This window comes from Neopsephotus bourkii, unplaced genomic scaffold, assembly GCF_033783945.1.
Source record: "Neopsephotus bourkii isolate Nb327-2 ecotype Australia unplaced genomic scaffold, CSIRO-AGI_Nbou_v1 NB_923, whole genome shotgun sequence".
NCBI classification, from domain to species: domain Eukaryota; kingdom Metazoa; phylum Chordata; class Aves; order Psittaciformes; family Psittacidae; genus Neopsephotus; species Neopsephotus bourkii.
Window position 1 is genome coordinate 1,943,629 of NW_026901417.1, and position 12,911 is coordinate 1,956,539.

At 42.3% G+C, this 12,911-nt stretch overlaps 2 protein-coding genes across 10 annotated transcripts in view; one reads left to right on the forward strand and one right to left on the reverse strand.

Annotated features, from left to right (window-relative positions):
* Positions 1–12,911, reverse strand: part of HDAC11 (histone deacetylase 11) — a 656,323-nt gene that overhangs the window by 449,910 nt on the left and 193,502 nt on the right. The window lies entirely within an intron of this gene.
* IQSEC1 (IQ motif and Sec7 domain ArfGEF 1) overlaps positions 1–12,911 on the forward strand; it is a 335,931-nt gene that overhangs the window by 261,113 nt on the left and 61,907 nt on the right. Inside the window, exon 1 of one of the 9 annotated variants that reach the window (XM_061357819.1) lies at positions 4,469–4,626. The exons of the other annotated variants lie outside the window; for them this stretch is intronic. Coding sequence (XP_061213803.1) covers positions 4,562–4,626 — 65 coding nt within the window. The 5' untranslated portion in view covers positions 4,469–4,561. Of the gene's footprint in view, positions 1–4,468; positions 4,627–12,911 lie in introns of those variants that run through there. 9 annotated transcript variants of the gene reach the window in all.

Consider the following 12,911-nt stretch of genomic DNA (forward strand, 5'->3'; position numbering starts at 1 on the left):
ATGCAAGATAAATGCCTGTTTCAGCCTTCTAGATCTTGGAAATAATGGTGTATTAAATGTGATTAAGTTGGGAATTACCCTTAAGCAGGGTCATAATTACTGTAGATTTAGATGGCACGTTATACAAATTGCTGTGTGCTTATAATTACAAATTGAGTTTGTTGCACTCTGGGGGTTTATAAACTTTGTTTTAGCTATTAACACATTAAATAACAGTTATTGATGTAAATTACTGGATAAACCAAAATTTCAGTGTTGTGCTTAATCCAAGGTTTAATTAGAAGTTAAACATAGTTAGCTTTAGCAAGGAGAAATTTGAGTAGTCCAGTGTTCACGACTGAGCTATTGCTAAACATGGCCATAGTACCAGACCTGGGTCTGCCTTTGTGAGTGTGTTGGTGGTGTTTGCTGGTCACACTGCCAGCACTGCAGTGGGGTGCAGTGAATGAGCCAGCTCTCAGCTCTCCCTAGCTCAGCCAGCCTGCCTGCTTCACAGTTACCTACCTCGGACTTCTGGACTGAGCTAGGGAGCTTGAGGTCATAGTCTGAAACCTTTGCTCACTTCCTCTAGCACTGAAACTTCCTAGTTCCTCATATTTTTTTTAAGTCAAGGTGATCTTTGTTTTAATGGAGCAGCTTTGAGTTGTCCATTAGCTGTGCTCCACAAATTGCCAGGAATAAGGATGCTAAAACATGAACAATTACTTTCCTAACTCCTTACCCTGTACTGCAAATTTCTACGCTACCATGGTGGCAACTCTACTGCTGGTTAGATGACAAAATAGCAGTGGGAGAGCAACAGACTGAATACCCTCTATATGTCCTGTCGGTTCTGCCAAAGCTTCCTTTGCACAGTGCAGGTATATAAAGTGGCATAGAAGTCTACATTGGCTCTGTATTGTTGCAGGAGCCTCTCTTGCCCCAGTCTTCTAAGGCCTGAAGTGTCACCTCTGTATGTTCGGCACAGAGTGTACGCCCTGCACCTGTGTAGTCAGGATAGCAAAACCATGTAGCAATGTGCCACCAAAAATTGTCCTAAAAGGTCAAGCCTAGATGTCAGTGAAAACTCCTCACTATTTACCTGAGAGAGAATGGATTATGGTTACTACTACCTGAGGGAGATGGGATTAAGGTTACTGTTACCTGAGAGACTGGATTATGCAGTATTGGGTTATGGTTCAACAAAGATGGCTTCGGAATGTTGAAACATACATGAGAAATCACTCCAAAAATAATTGCATCAGGCTGCTTGACTCATAAACCACAATGCCGTCTGCGTAGTGCAGCAAGAATTTGGTTTTCTTTGTTTAATTTTCCCCATTGGAATACATGCAACATATTAAATACATAGATGATTTTGGTATTTAATCTCTAATTTAGGTTTTAAGGACTTACTAAAAAAAGGCATGATTTAACAAAAACTTTTTAGCAGAAAGGTTGAAACAAAACTGAGTATTCTGGATTCTTGACATTGAGGAGGGGAAAGCTGTAATGATTATCCATGTAGTGTTTGAAGTGGGATGTGTTACCGTTGCTTGGTTGGCTGCTTATCTAGCATGTTCCTGTCTGTAGAAGGAAGATCCTGTTTGAAGCAGGTTCAGAAAAGCACATTCTTGAGAAGACTCTGTGACTGCTTTTGAGGTCAGAGCTTCTCAACCGCCCTTTTCAGTACATATCCTCCTGCTCAGCCCACGCTGAAACTGCCAGCACTTGGTTTCTAAATGGAAACTGGTTTCCAGAGGAGCAGTTGACTTTTGCAGACTGCTTATGTCTGTCTGCTTTGGATTTGTCGCTGTTTACGAGTAGAGATGAAGGTAGGTGCAGGAGAGCATGGAGTCAGGACCAGAAAACTGTGGTATGGATGGCTGCCTGTCCCAGAAGGGAAGAGCCTGGCTGGGTAACCATGAGATGTTGCAAACAGGCATGGCAGTGTATATAGTCTCTGCTTATAGACTTGCAGTGACATTACTGTCAAAACAGCCAGTGTAGGTGTGCCCTTCCTTCGTGTATTTGAGTTTCACTGAAAGCTAGTTAAACCCAGGCTTATTGGAATCTATGCCTAATGCTTCCTTTGGAAACTATGCAAAGCACACACTCAATCCAAATGTTTAACTGGGATTAAGTAAAGTTGCTTTGATTCTTTTTATCATCCAGAAAGGTGTGATCAGCTCTCATGGAATGTATTGTAAATAAGAGGTATGTTGTATATACAGCACGAGGGCACATCGGGCCTTCCATTGTGCTGTTTCTTGGACCTGATTTGTTTGAGCAACAATTTTAGTTTCTGAGTAAATTCCTGAGTTTCCCCACGCTGCAGAGATCAGCCAGTGCTGCTTTTGTGCGCTGGAGCATTTCCCTTCCTAAAAAGTACAGTGCAAATTGATCTGTCCCTACACAGAATTGCACCGATTATTGTGCAGATGGTTATGAATGAAGCCATTAGTGCTGAGTTTACCAACCACTCCCCCCTCCCTCCCCTCAAAGAACAGTTCTTGTTTGCTTCCTTAGCTTCCTCTTCTCCAGTACCCTGGCATCGAAATGAAGACAAGGAGTGTCTGTGGTTAGACTGCTTGCCCAGCTTCCATAGACATGATGCTTATTTTGATGAAGGGAAACTTATTTTGGAAAGCAAGATGTTTTGACGGTTCCATGAAACAGGAAACCCTAAAGTTAAAACTTGCCTTGCTCTCTCGTGTTATTACAGGGTATTAATCACACAGACCTTACTGTTTTTAAACACTCATTTATTTGTACCTTTAGGAAGCCCTAGTTTTCCATAGGTTTTGTGGTGCAGTTTCAGCTGTTCTTTTGGCCTGTAAAGCTAAAATTGCAGCAGGAATAGTCTACCAAAGAAAGGGACACTCAGCAAGGACTCTTCAAACACATTCTTGGGGCAGATCAGCAGAGGAGCTCAGACGGCATTTCGAACAGGAGCAGACACTTGATAAGGTGATGTTCCCTCAGGACAATGAGCTCTGGAACCGACTGACTCCTTAGTTCTTCCGCACTCGGACTTGCCCCTCCAGATAGGCTGCAGACCCTTCTATTTTCTAGGCTTTGAGGGAGGAAGAGTAGGGAAGCATCATGAGGCGTTTTTGTTAATGCTTTGTTAAAGTATGTGTGTAAAAAGTTATTGTGTGTGAGAAAGTTATATGATTTAAATGTACTCCTTTGCAGGTGTGTGGTTTCTATATGAGGTGTATATATAAATTAAAGCACCTTTTATGGTATTCTAGGAGATGAGATGGTTCCATTTATGAATTACCAGGTTACAATTAACTGTGTTTAGACTTGATTCCGTGCAATACTTTAAACACCACATGGTGAGTCTGTTTGAAAAAACCTGAGGGAGGACTGTTCTTCATGTGTCAAACACGGCGATGATGAAATTCAGGTGGTTCAGGTGGCCTAGGGTTTATTCTCTAATTCCAGCGAGGAATTCCTGCTTGCCGGAACCAGCTTTACTATTGAGCTACTGCGCGCTTGGAGGAGGTGGAGGTTTCTTTCTATTCCCGTTTACAAATGCTGTGAGAACACTGAGGATATGATGCAGCAGAATCCACGAGCTTTCTAGGTCAGGTTTCAGTGGGGCAATGCAGGATGATAATTAAAATCTTTTCTGAATTACTCATCTGAATGCCAGATTCTGACAGGTAGTTTTTAAACAAGAACTCAACCACTCTTTCCAGAATCATTCTCCTGTCACCAGGCTTCCACAGCACTTAATGTATTACTGTGAGGTTCCTTTCTGCATGTTCCACAGCATCAGCTCGCGCTCTGCCTTGCCAGCGTGAGCCTCAAACCACCTCGTACCAGGGTAACACATGAAAACAGGGGTTTATGGGAAGCGGACAGGACTTGCGTATTGTGCTAATATTTAAGACCAACAACAGGGACATTTCAATGCTGCTGTTTTGAATGTGTGTGAGGCTGATAACATTAAAATCATAGAATGGTTTAAGTCACCTTAAAGCTCATCCAGTTCCAACCCCTGCCACGGGCAGGGACCCCTTCCACTAGCGCAGCTTGCTCCAGCCCCTGTGTCCAACCTGGCCTTGAACACTGCCAGGGATGGGGCAGCCACAGCTCCTCTGGGCACCCTGTGCCAGCGCCTCAGCACCCTCACAGGGAAGAGCTTCTGCCTAAGAGCTCAGCTCAGTCTCCCCTCTGGCAGGTTCAAGCCATTCCCCTTGGCCTGTCCCTACAGGCCCTTGTCCCAAGCCCCTCTCCAGGTTTCCTGCCGCCCCTTTAGGCTAAACTAAGTCCCCATCGTTTACAGCACCGTTGCCGGGACCCCTTCAGGCCGGTGCCGGGGGGCGGGGGGGCACCGTAGGGGAACCGGCCCGAAGGGCCCCGGCCATAGCTGAGGGGCCATGAGGGGAGGGCGCGCGCCGAGCCGCCGGCGCCTCACGTTGCCCGGGAAACCGTCCCTCACCACCCCCCACCCCCCCCCCCTTCCCGCCACCGATCTGCGCGCGGCCGCTGAGGGGAGCGGGAGGGGAGGCGGGGCGGCGGCGATGGTGGCGGCCGGGAGCGAGCCGGCTGCGAGTTCGGGGCAGCCATGTGGTGCCTGCACTGCAGCTCCGAGAGGACGCAGTCGTTGCTGGAGCTGGAGCTGGACAGCTGGTAAGTACGCTGCGGCGGGCTGGGGTTGGGTTTGAGCCGGGGGGAAACAACGGGAGCTCCCCCCGCCCCCGGCCCGCCTCGGCGGCGGCTCCGTCCTGTCACACACAAAGGGCTGCGCCCCGCCGCTGCCCGGCCTCGGCGATGGAGGCTGTGGGGAGCTGTAAGGGAGCGGAGCCGGGCGGAGCGGCCGCGGGGTCACCCCCTTTGTCTGAGAGGTGGCTTCGTGGCGAGCGTGTTGTTCAGGGGCTGGTGTCCTGGGTCGGGGCGGGGGAAGAGAACTGCGCTATTGTAGGACCGTAGAATCATAGCAGAAATCAGGCTGGAAAAGGTCTTTGAGCTCATCCAGTCCAACCGTTGCCCAGCACTGCCAAGGCCACCCCTAACCCATGGCACTGAGGGCCTCGTCTACACGCTGTGTGAACACTTGCAGGGACTGACTCCAGCACTGCCCTGGGCAGCCTGTTCCAGTGCCTGAGCACCCTCTGGGGAAGGAATTGTTCCCCAGCTCCATTTAAAGCTCCCCTAGTGCAGCTTGAGGCTGTTTCCTCTTGTCCTGTCACTTGTTCCTTGGGAGAAGAGACTGATCCCACTTCATTACAAGCTACTTCAGGCAGTTGTAGAGAGCAATAAGGTCCCCCCCGAGCCTTCTCTTCTCCAGACCAAACCCTCCCTGTTCCCTCAGCCGTTCCTCATCACACTTGTGCTTGCCGTAAGTTTGAAATTGTGATTGTTCCCATGCGGTGTCAGAAGTGGACCCATTCCTTTTTCGTAGTCGAAGTTACAAAGCCAGAAGCCTTTAGAGAGTGGTGCTGCTAGGTGCGATCTGACTTGGTATGTGCGTTGCTGCCGAGGTACATGCATGTGTGTACACAACCATAAATACACTTCTTTCACCTGATCTTGACACAGTGCAAGAAATCACATGGCTGGCGTCAGACAAGCAGCAGGTTCTGCTTCAGAGCTCTGGGACTTGCTGTTCCAAACAGCCAGACCTGGAGACCTGGCAGGTGGCTCCCAGCATGGGCAGGTGCGTGGAGCCTGGTGGTACCACCACCATTCATCCCCTGGGCCAGAGAAAAGACAGTTCAGTTCAAAGGCCTTTGAAGCAGCAATACTGGATAACCGATGCAAGACAAACAGAAAATGGAACTTCCCATGCTAATACGTTAGGTCCCTATTGTTATGGTATTGTTAACTACTAAAGTAATGTGTGTCAAAATTACAAAAGCACAGTACTCTGTTACATGAGCCACTCTTAACACTAGATGTACAGACGAGTTTTTCTTGTGCAATACTGTGTGTAAGTTATGATAGACTCAAATAGTTATCCTGGCAAGCACACACACAAAATGAATTTATCTCCAGTGCACTGTGAAAGTTTATTCCACCAAATAATTCAATGACATTCTGACCTGATCAACCATTAAAGAATTACTCAATATAAATAAAGATAGGCGATATCTTAAATTGGGTGTATGCGCTTCTAGAAAAATATAAAAGGAGGAAGTGACTAGATTCAGTGTAACTACATATGAATGCAACGACGTATGAATGCAACAGTCTTCTGGGAAAGAAAGGATTTGTATTTTTTTCATAAAGGAAAATGTTTTGTAGTACAATTTATTTTTACCCTGAAGGAAAATAATAAAGTTGAGCTTTTAAGGTTCCTGTGTGCAGTTGGTAATGTTTGCCTAAGTGATATTACGTTTTCATGGCTTGCTACAAAACATAATTGGTAAATGTTACTTTAGTGACTGACTTGCCTCTATTCACACAGTCACATTCTGCTGTTCAGTCATTGTTTCAGACTTTTTTCTTCCATTTGCACATTGCTATGCACTTCCTTTCAGTTAAGCTTGATTATTCTGCCTGATGTGTTAAGAGAGGAATTGCTGAGTACTTAGTTTGGATGGTTGTATTTAACTGTGCCTGTTCCTGTGGCAGATAACCTTCACATAAACACAGAATTCATTATATCTGCCTAGTGCTTGGGGAGAACATAAGCCATGCGGAATAAAATGACACATTGCCCATTTTACTTCTACTTCTGTACCAGATATAGTTTGTTGCTGTGATGTCTTGTTCCAGCTCCTGAAATTGCAGATACTCAGAGTACTGTTATATACTAGTCAACTGGGTTTTTTTTCCTCTTAGTTAATGGGTGTTTGATATTTAGGTTTCATGTGTGAAGCTAGCTGTCATCCAGGTACTAATCTGAAATAATTCATTATTCCAAGATACTAATTGTAGTGCAAGATCTGGAGCTAACCAGTCACAATTACAGTGCTCAGGACGGCATCTAGTTGTTTCTTTGCCCCTTTAGAAGCTCTCTGGGAATCCTGGTGCAGTTAATAAACAATTTGCAATTTAGTTTCATGGAATAATTTACAACTTCCAGGTAAGGAAAGTCCAAGGATTCAGTTTTTCACCGGAAAAGTACAAATAGCAAATTAAACAGTAACTCTGAATTGTTGTTCCTGTTACAAATGTGTATTGGAAGGTTGCTAGGAGCTGACACAGTGTGTTACTGGTGGGCAAGCAGGCCTCTCCTTGAGAAGGTGCCTTCACCAGCAGTTGACACTGAACTGCTTGTTCCAGCAGCAAGAGTATTTCTCTTTGAGACCTGGGAAGTGATTGCCTAGGATAAACAGCCGTGTGCTCTTACATCTTTTTTTCACCCTGTGACCATTTCATATTTGCAAAATATGAATTCTTTCAAAGTGAACTTTGCATAGCTATAGAAATAATTCCTCAAAATGTGGAGTCTTCATGAGAATGCTCTTCCATCACTTGGAGGCTGGGATCGTTTCGTGCATTTATGGATCTAGAGGTTAGGTGCTAGGACTTTGTGTGGAACAGTTACTCTGGAAACAGCAGTTTACCTTTATACCAGTCGTGTTTTTTCTGGAGTATGAAGATGGCATTCAAGGATCAAATTTTCTGAAGAGGCAGATCTCATTATTTTAATTATGCTTGCAAACTATTTGTCCTGAACACCACTATGAAGTAGCTGTGAATTATAAAAGCTGGCCTAAACATAGCCAGTCCTTTGTTGGTGGATACAAGGTGTCATCCCAAACCAACACTCATGAAGATGCTACCTGTTAGGTATATAATATTTCCCCATATATTTCAGTTGTGCTTCCTAATGTTTAACACCACTGATACTCAGACTTCAGCCATCTCTAGGAGAACATCAGGAAACAAGAGTGCTAGAAGTGAAATACTGCTTTCCTTGTAAAACATGTCCTTTTGCTTACTTTGTGATGTTCCAATTGAAATTCAAGGCAATGCATTACCTTAACTTTATAGCCTCAGCTGTGTGACTCTCAATGAGCCAAATTGGGTCTAGTCTACTGTCAGGGCAACTTTATTTTGGAAATATTAATGCCATAAAGATATTCTGGAAAATATCCACTAGGCCTTCATAGCATCTCAAGATCCAACATGCACTCTCTTTATTGTAAACCCATGTGGCTTCCAGTTTCTGCCTGATTCTGACAGATGTAAATGGATGCTTTGAGTTACTGGGTTTTGTTGTTGTTGTTGTTGTTGTTGTTTTTACCTGTGAAGGAGCAAAATTTTATGAGGAAAACCCCTCACTTTGTGGCTTTGGTCATTGTGATGCATGGAAGTAGATTTGGTGGGTTGTTGTGCCTCTTCATTGCAAGGATTTATTGTAATTTAGAAAGAACATTAAGGGTATGATTTTCTTGCTCTTTCAACATTTACATAGTTCTTTATCTGTCAGAATTGATGGCAATTTTATCATTAATTTCAGAGCCAAGCATATTTTAATCACAGTAGCTGTCAATCAATTACTGCTTTTTATGTTTATTTAATAAAAGAACTGCAGGAGACCTCAGAAACTGTAATCAAGATGGAGCCCTGATTGCTTTATTTGTTACATTAAGTACATGAGGATGTGCCCTTAACCTGGACACTGTGTAATACACAGAGCAACTGGAGTTATGACAAGAGGAATCATGGGTTTGGGGAGAAGGTGTGTTGGTGCATTGGTTTAGTTAACTGTGCTTTGTTTAGATGTCATTTATGTTTAAACGGAGTATGGGCCTCAAGCCAAAATCGTATTCCCAGGTCTGCTTCTTTATTTCTGTTGCCTGAGAAGACTGTGTAGTTAGTTAGCTGTAAGAGCAGAATCAAGCCCTGGATTTGTAAGATGATTTTTAGCATCATGTAAATTGTAATTTATGTCAAAAATTAGGTAAATACAGATTTTGTTTAATTCATGCATCTTTGTTATGCAGAAATAATTACTGAAGATGGGCTTTTTTAGAAAGACATATTAACCAAAAATATTTTAGTTACATAGCCCTTCTTGTGTCTGTCAGGAATTCATTTGAATTTTATTTGGAGGAAGGATGATTCCAGTTAGGGTACAGGCAGAGTTTACTGCACTGCTGTGATTTGAGTCCAGGTTTCCAGAGAAGAACAGATGCTGCTTTAATCCACTGGAGCACAAAGCCCTAGTATTATGTTAAAGGGGACTGCAAATGTAGCTAGATGAATCTTCTTTTGCTTCCTTACCAAAGACAAAAGACTAGAAACATTTTAATGAAATTATTATTAAGATGTCTTTAATAAAAGCAAAGTAAAAAAGCCAAGCTTTGGTATGATAAATAAAACCAACCCTTTTGTCCCTGTGAGAGTAGCAGAAAATTAGAATGATGGTTTTGATAGCCTTTAATACAGGAAATTGACGTAGTATATCTGTTAATCAGATTCTTTCAGCAGTTCAGTGTCACCCAAGTTAAACTTGTACTTAAAAACAAGGGACCAAATTCCCTGTTGCCTCGTGTCATGCAGGCACAAACAAAATGCAGCAGTTCTGATTTAGCTTCCTTTTACAGAAGTGGCTACATACAGGGCAGGGCAAGAGAAAAAGAATCCTAAGCTTCTTTTGGGGAGCATGTGCATTGTTTAGTCCAAAAAATGTAACTCGCATAAAATTAGCAAGATCAACAAGGATGGGTATGTCATGAGTTTAAATGTTTTGGTAAGAATAGAGAAAAAGAAAACTGACTTCCTTCTGTTTGTTGATACCTGTTATCTTCATGTAGTGTAAAGGAAGCAAGGATGCCAACCTGATGGATTTTCTGTTGCAGGGTATGTTTACAGCCAGTCCTAAAACTGGACTACAGGAAAGTTCACAGTTTGACTTCAGTTTCATTTTCAGTCTCCACCTTTGTAGGAGAACAGACCTAACTGTCACAGATCACAGAGCGAGCTAAATACTGCAGTGGCTATGGGCGCTGTGTAGCTTAGGCTGCTGTACATTGGACCATATCTAACTTGACTTTAGTGTATTCTTTTTAGTGTAGCCTACAACCGTAATGATTATAGCTGTGACCCATTCAGTTTTCATGAGTCAAGTCGAGGTAGGCCATGTCAGTACTTGCACAGAACTCCAAGGATAAATCCTTGTGAAGGAATAGATGATTTAGTTGGAAGCACTCCTGCTTTTAAAGATAATACCAAAGACAGGGTCTCCCTTGTTCTTTGGGAGGTTGTGCTGAGGAAGTCATCATTCAAATGGGATGGACAGCAGTGTTCCTGATCCAGCTGCAGTTCTTAGGGGTCTAATAGTACATATGACAGAACAGGCCTGTAAAACCCTCTGACTTTATGGTCATGTTTCAGCTTCATAAAAAGCTTTTCTCTCAATGCAACTTCCCACTGCACTTTCAATTGGGTATAAAAGTTGTTGTTATTTTTCTTTCTTATGTGGTTCTGCTTTATTGTAATGTGCTGTGAAATAGCTGCTGAATTTCCATTCTAGAGGTGTCAGGGGAGCTTCTCATTTTTTTCAAGTTAACATTTCACTAGGTTCTGAATGTTAGATATTTTCAGTTGTTCTTATATTCTGGAAAGAAAGGCAGTTCATTATTGTTTATATATTCTTCTATTTTATTCTGTGAACCCTGTTTAGAAGATACCAGTGACATGGAGCATTTAGTAGAAACAGGAGAAGCAGGAGCTGCTTCTAATGCTTTAAGTTTTGGGAGAGTGGGACTTCTGTAATAGTTTCCAATTAGTGTTCATAGTTAATGCTTTGTGAAATTGAAAGAAGAGAGGATTGCCCAGCCTTAATGGGAATTGTCCCAAATGGTGGCAAGCTGTTGCAAACTTGGATTCTTATTTTGCTATTAAAATGTGGTTAGGGTGTTTTTGAGTAGGTTAGCCTAGGAGAAAAGTAATTCCGGTTCTCCTGTGCAGCATGTTACACAAGATCATTTCTGACTGTCTTTGGTTGACGTTTTCAAAATCTGTCTTTGCCTAATATTTGATTTTCAGTTCCTAAAATGGTAACTCTTGTTTTTAGGAACTGGACTCTTGTCCTAGAAGACCATTTTCTGTTGTGGACAGATCTATGAATTAAATTGTGGTAAAGATTCTATACATCCTAAGTGATCCGAGTTGTGTATTTTAGACCTGATGCACTTTTGTGAGTACTCAGGCTCATGTGCAACTCCCAGCTAAGTTGACTGTATTAGCAGGAGCCCGTGCAGGTTGTCCATGCTTCTGGGAGCAAGAGGTGCAAAGCTGTCCCAGGCATCTGTGCACTGCATTGAAAAGGAGGTGCTACATGGTCCTGTATATATGACAGTTAATGACAGAATAATGATAGTTATCCCGTGTATGCACAGTAAATCCTCTACATCTAGGTACTGATTGTCAGTAGCTAATAAAATTCTTTAGAACACAAGAGCAGATATTAATATTTAGGTAATAGATAAGCTTTATAAGGAGAAAGTTCTTGGTTTATAGCAAGCTTTGAAATAGCATTTATAAGTTTCCAAGAGCGGAATTGCTACCTCTGTTATTTTTTCATTCCCATCATTGAGGTGAGTCAGAAGTTGTCGTGAAAGCCTACATTTAATTTCCCACTAACAGAAAGAACTATAAAATATATAGACTCAGCATAATGGAGAGGAAATGTAAAGGGAAGGAAGTTTGTGAATAAGAAAAAGCATGTCAGCTCTTCAACTGATTTAGAGGTTGTAAGCAATTTTCTGAGGTCTTGCTTTCCTAAGAGTGAAGTTTTACACATACTGTAGATACACAGGATGTCTTTCTGAGGATGTCTGCAAATATCTTCTGTATTCGAACACATTGATTTGAACCTAAGTAACACCTAAAACTACTTTTATTCCACCAAACTCCATACTTCAAACAAAAGATCTCTTAACACTTTGTTTCCTTAAACATTATGTTCTGTACACTTTGATGTAAACCTTGGGTGTGTTGCACAGGATAAAAATCTCACTTTTATGAGGATGCCTGGGATTAAAGATAGGTTAGCAGTGATTCTGTTCCCGTGAGTTACAACACGGACCTCTCAGTGTGTGCAGAATGCTCAAGGCCAGTTCGCATTCTCATTAACTTTGTAGCAACACTCTGAACTTCATTGGAAGCAGGAAAAAGGTTTCTATGTTCTCATCCAGCTTCTCTCCTACCTGGTGAGTTTCTTGTGCCTGTTCACACTTACACATCTTAAAATCACATTGTTCTTTCACAAACAAAACCAGAAGGGTTTATTTTTCTTTTGGGGTTGGTTTTTTTTTTTTTTTTTTTAGACTTGGCACAACATAGTTGGCAGTCAAAATGCAGGGTTTGTGCAGTGTTTAAAACTGAGTGACAGTTACATATAGTTCTAGATTCAGTTAGACCAGTGAAAGATCTTTCTGTGATCAGACTTAACAGTCCGTTCTCCTTGATTGCTTTTTTAGGTATGTTGCTCTATAACCTTACAGGTTATATTTTGCTCTGTCTTTTGCTATCTGTTGCTCTATAACGTTACAGGTTTATCTCTAATGTCAGAAGTCAAAGGATCACTGAAAGTTGAACAAACCCTTTCTTTCTGATTTTAAAAATGGAGAACTTCAGCTAGCCATTTCTTAAATGCAAGTGAGAAAACAAAGCATTTTATGTTAAGTGGTGACACTGCTTTAAAGCACAGCTCATTAGAAAACAAGATATTACTAATGGGTTGTTTTAAATAGGTCTTTTTGTATAATGTTTGTTTGCTACTTTAAAAGAAAATGTGGCCTAAATGAATACAGTTGTGTTGTGATCCATGATGTTATGTGATGCAGCACCCAGTTCAAAAAGGTGGGTTTATTTTCATTTCTGCTGTGTGGACCCTCTACATACTCTCTGGTTTATGACGATTCTTAACTTCCCTTTGCCTAGGCACTCAGGCATACTAGAAGGGAAAGGCTGGCCTGCTAACAAATCGCTCCTAGTTGTCTATGTTGCATCTT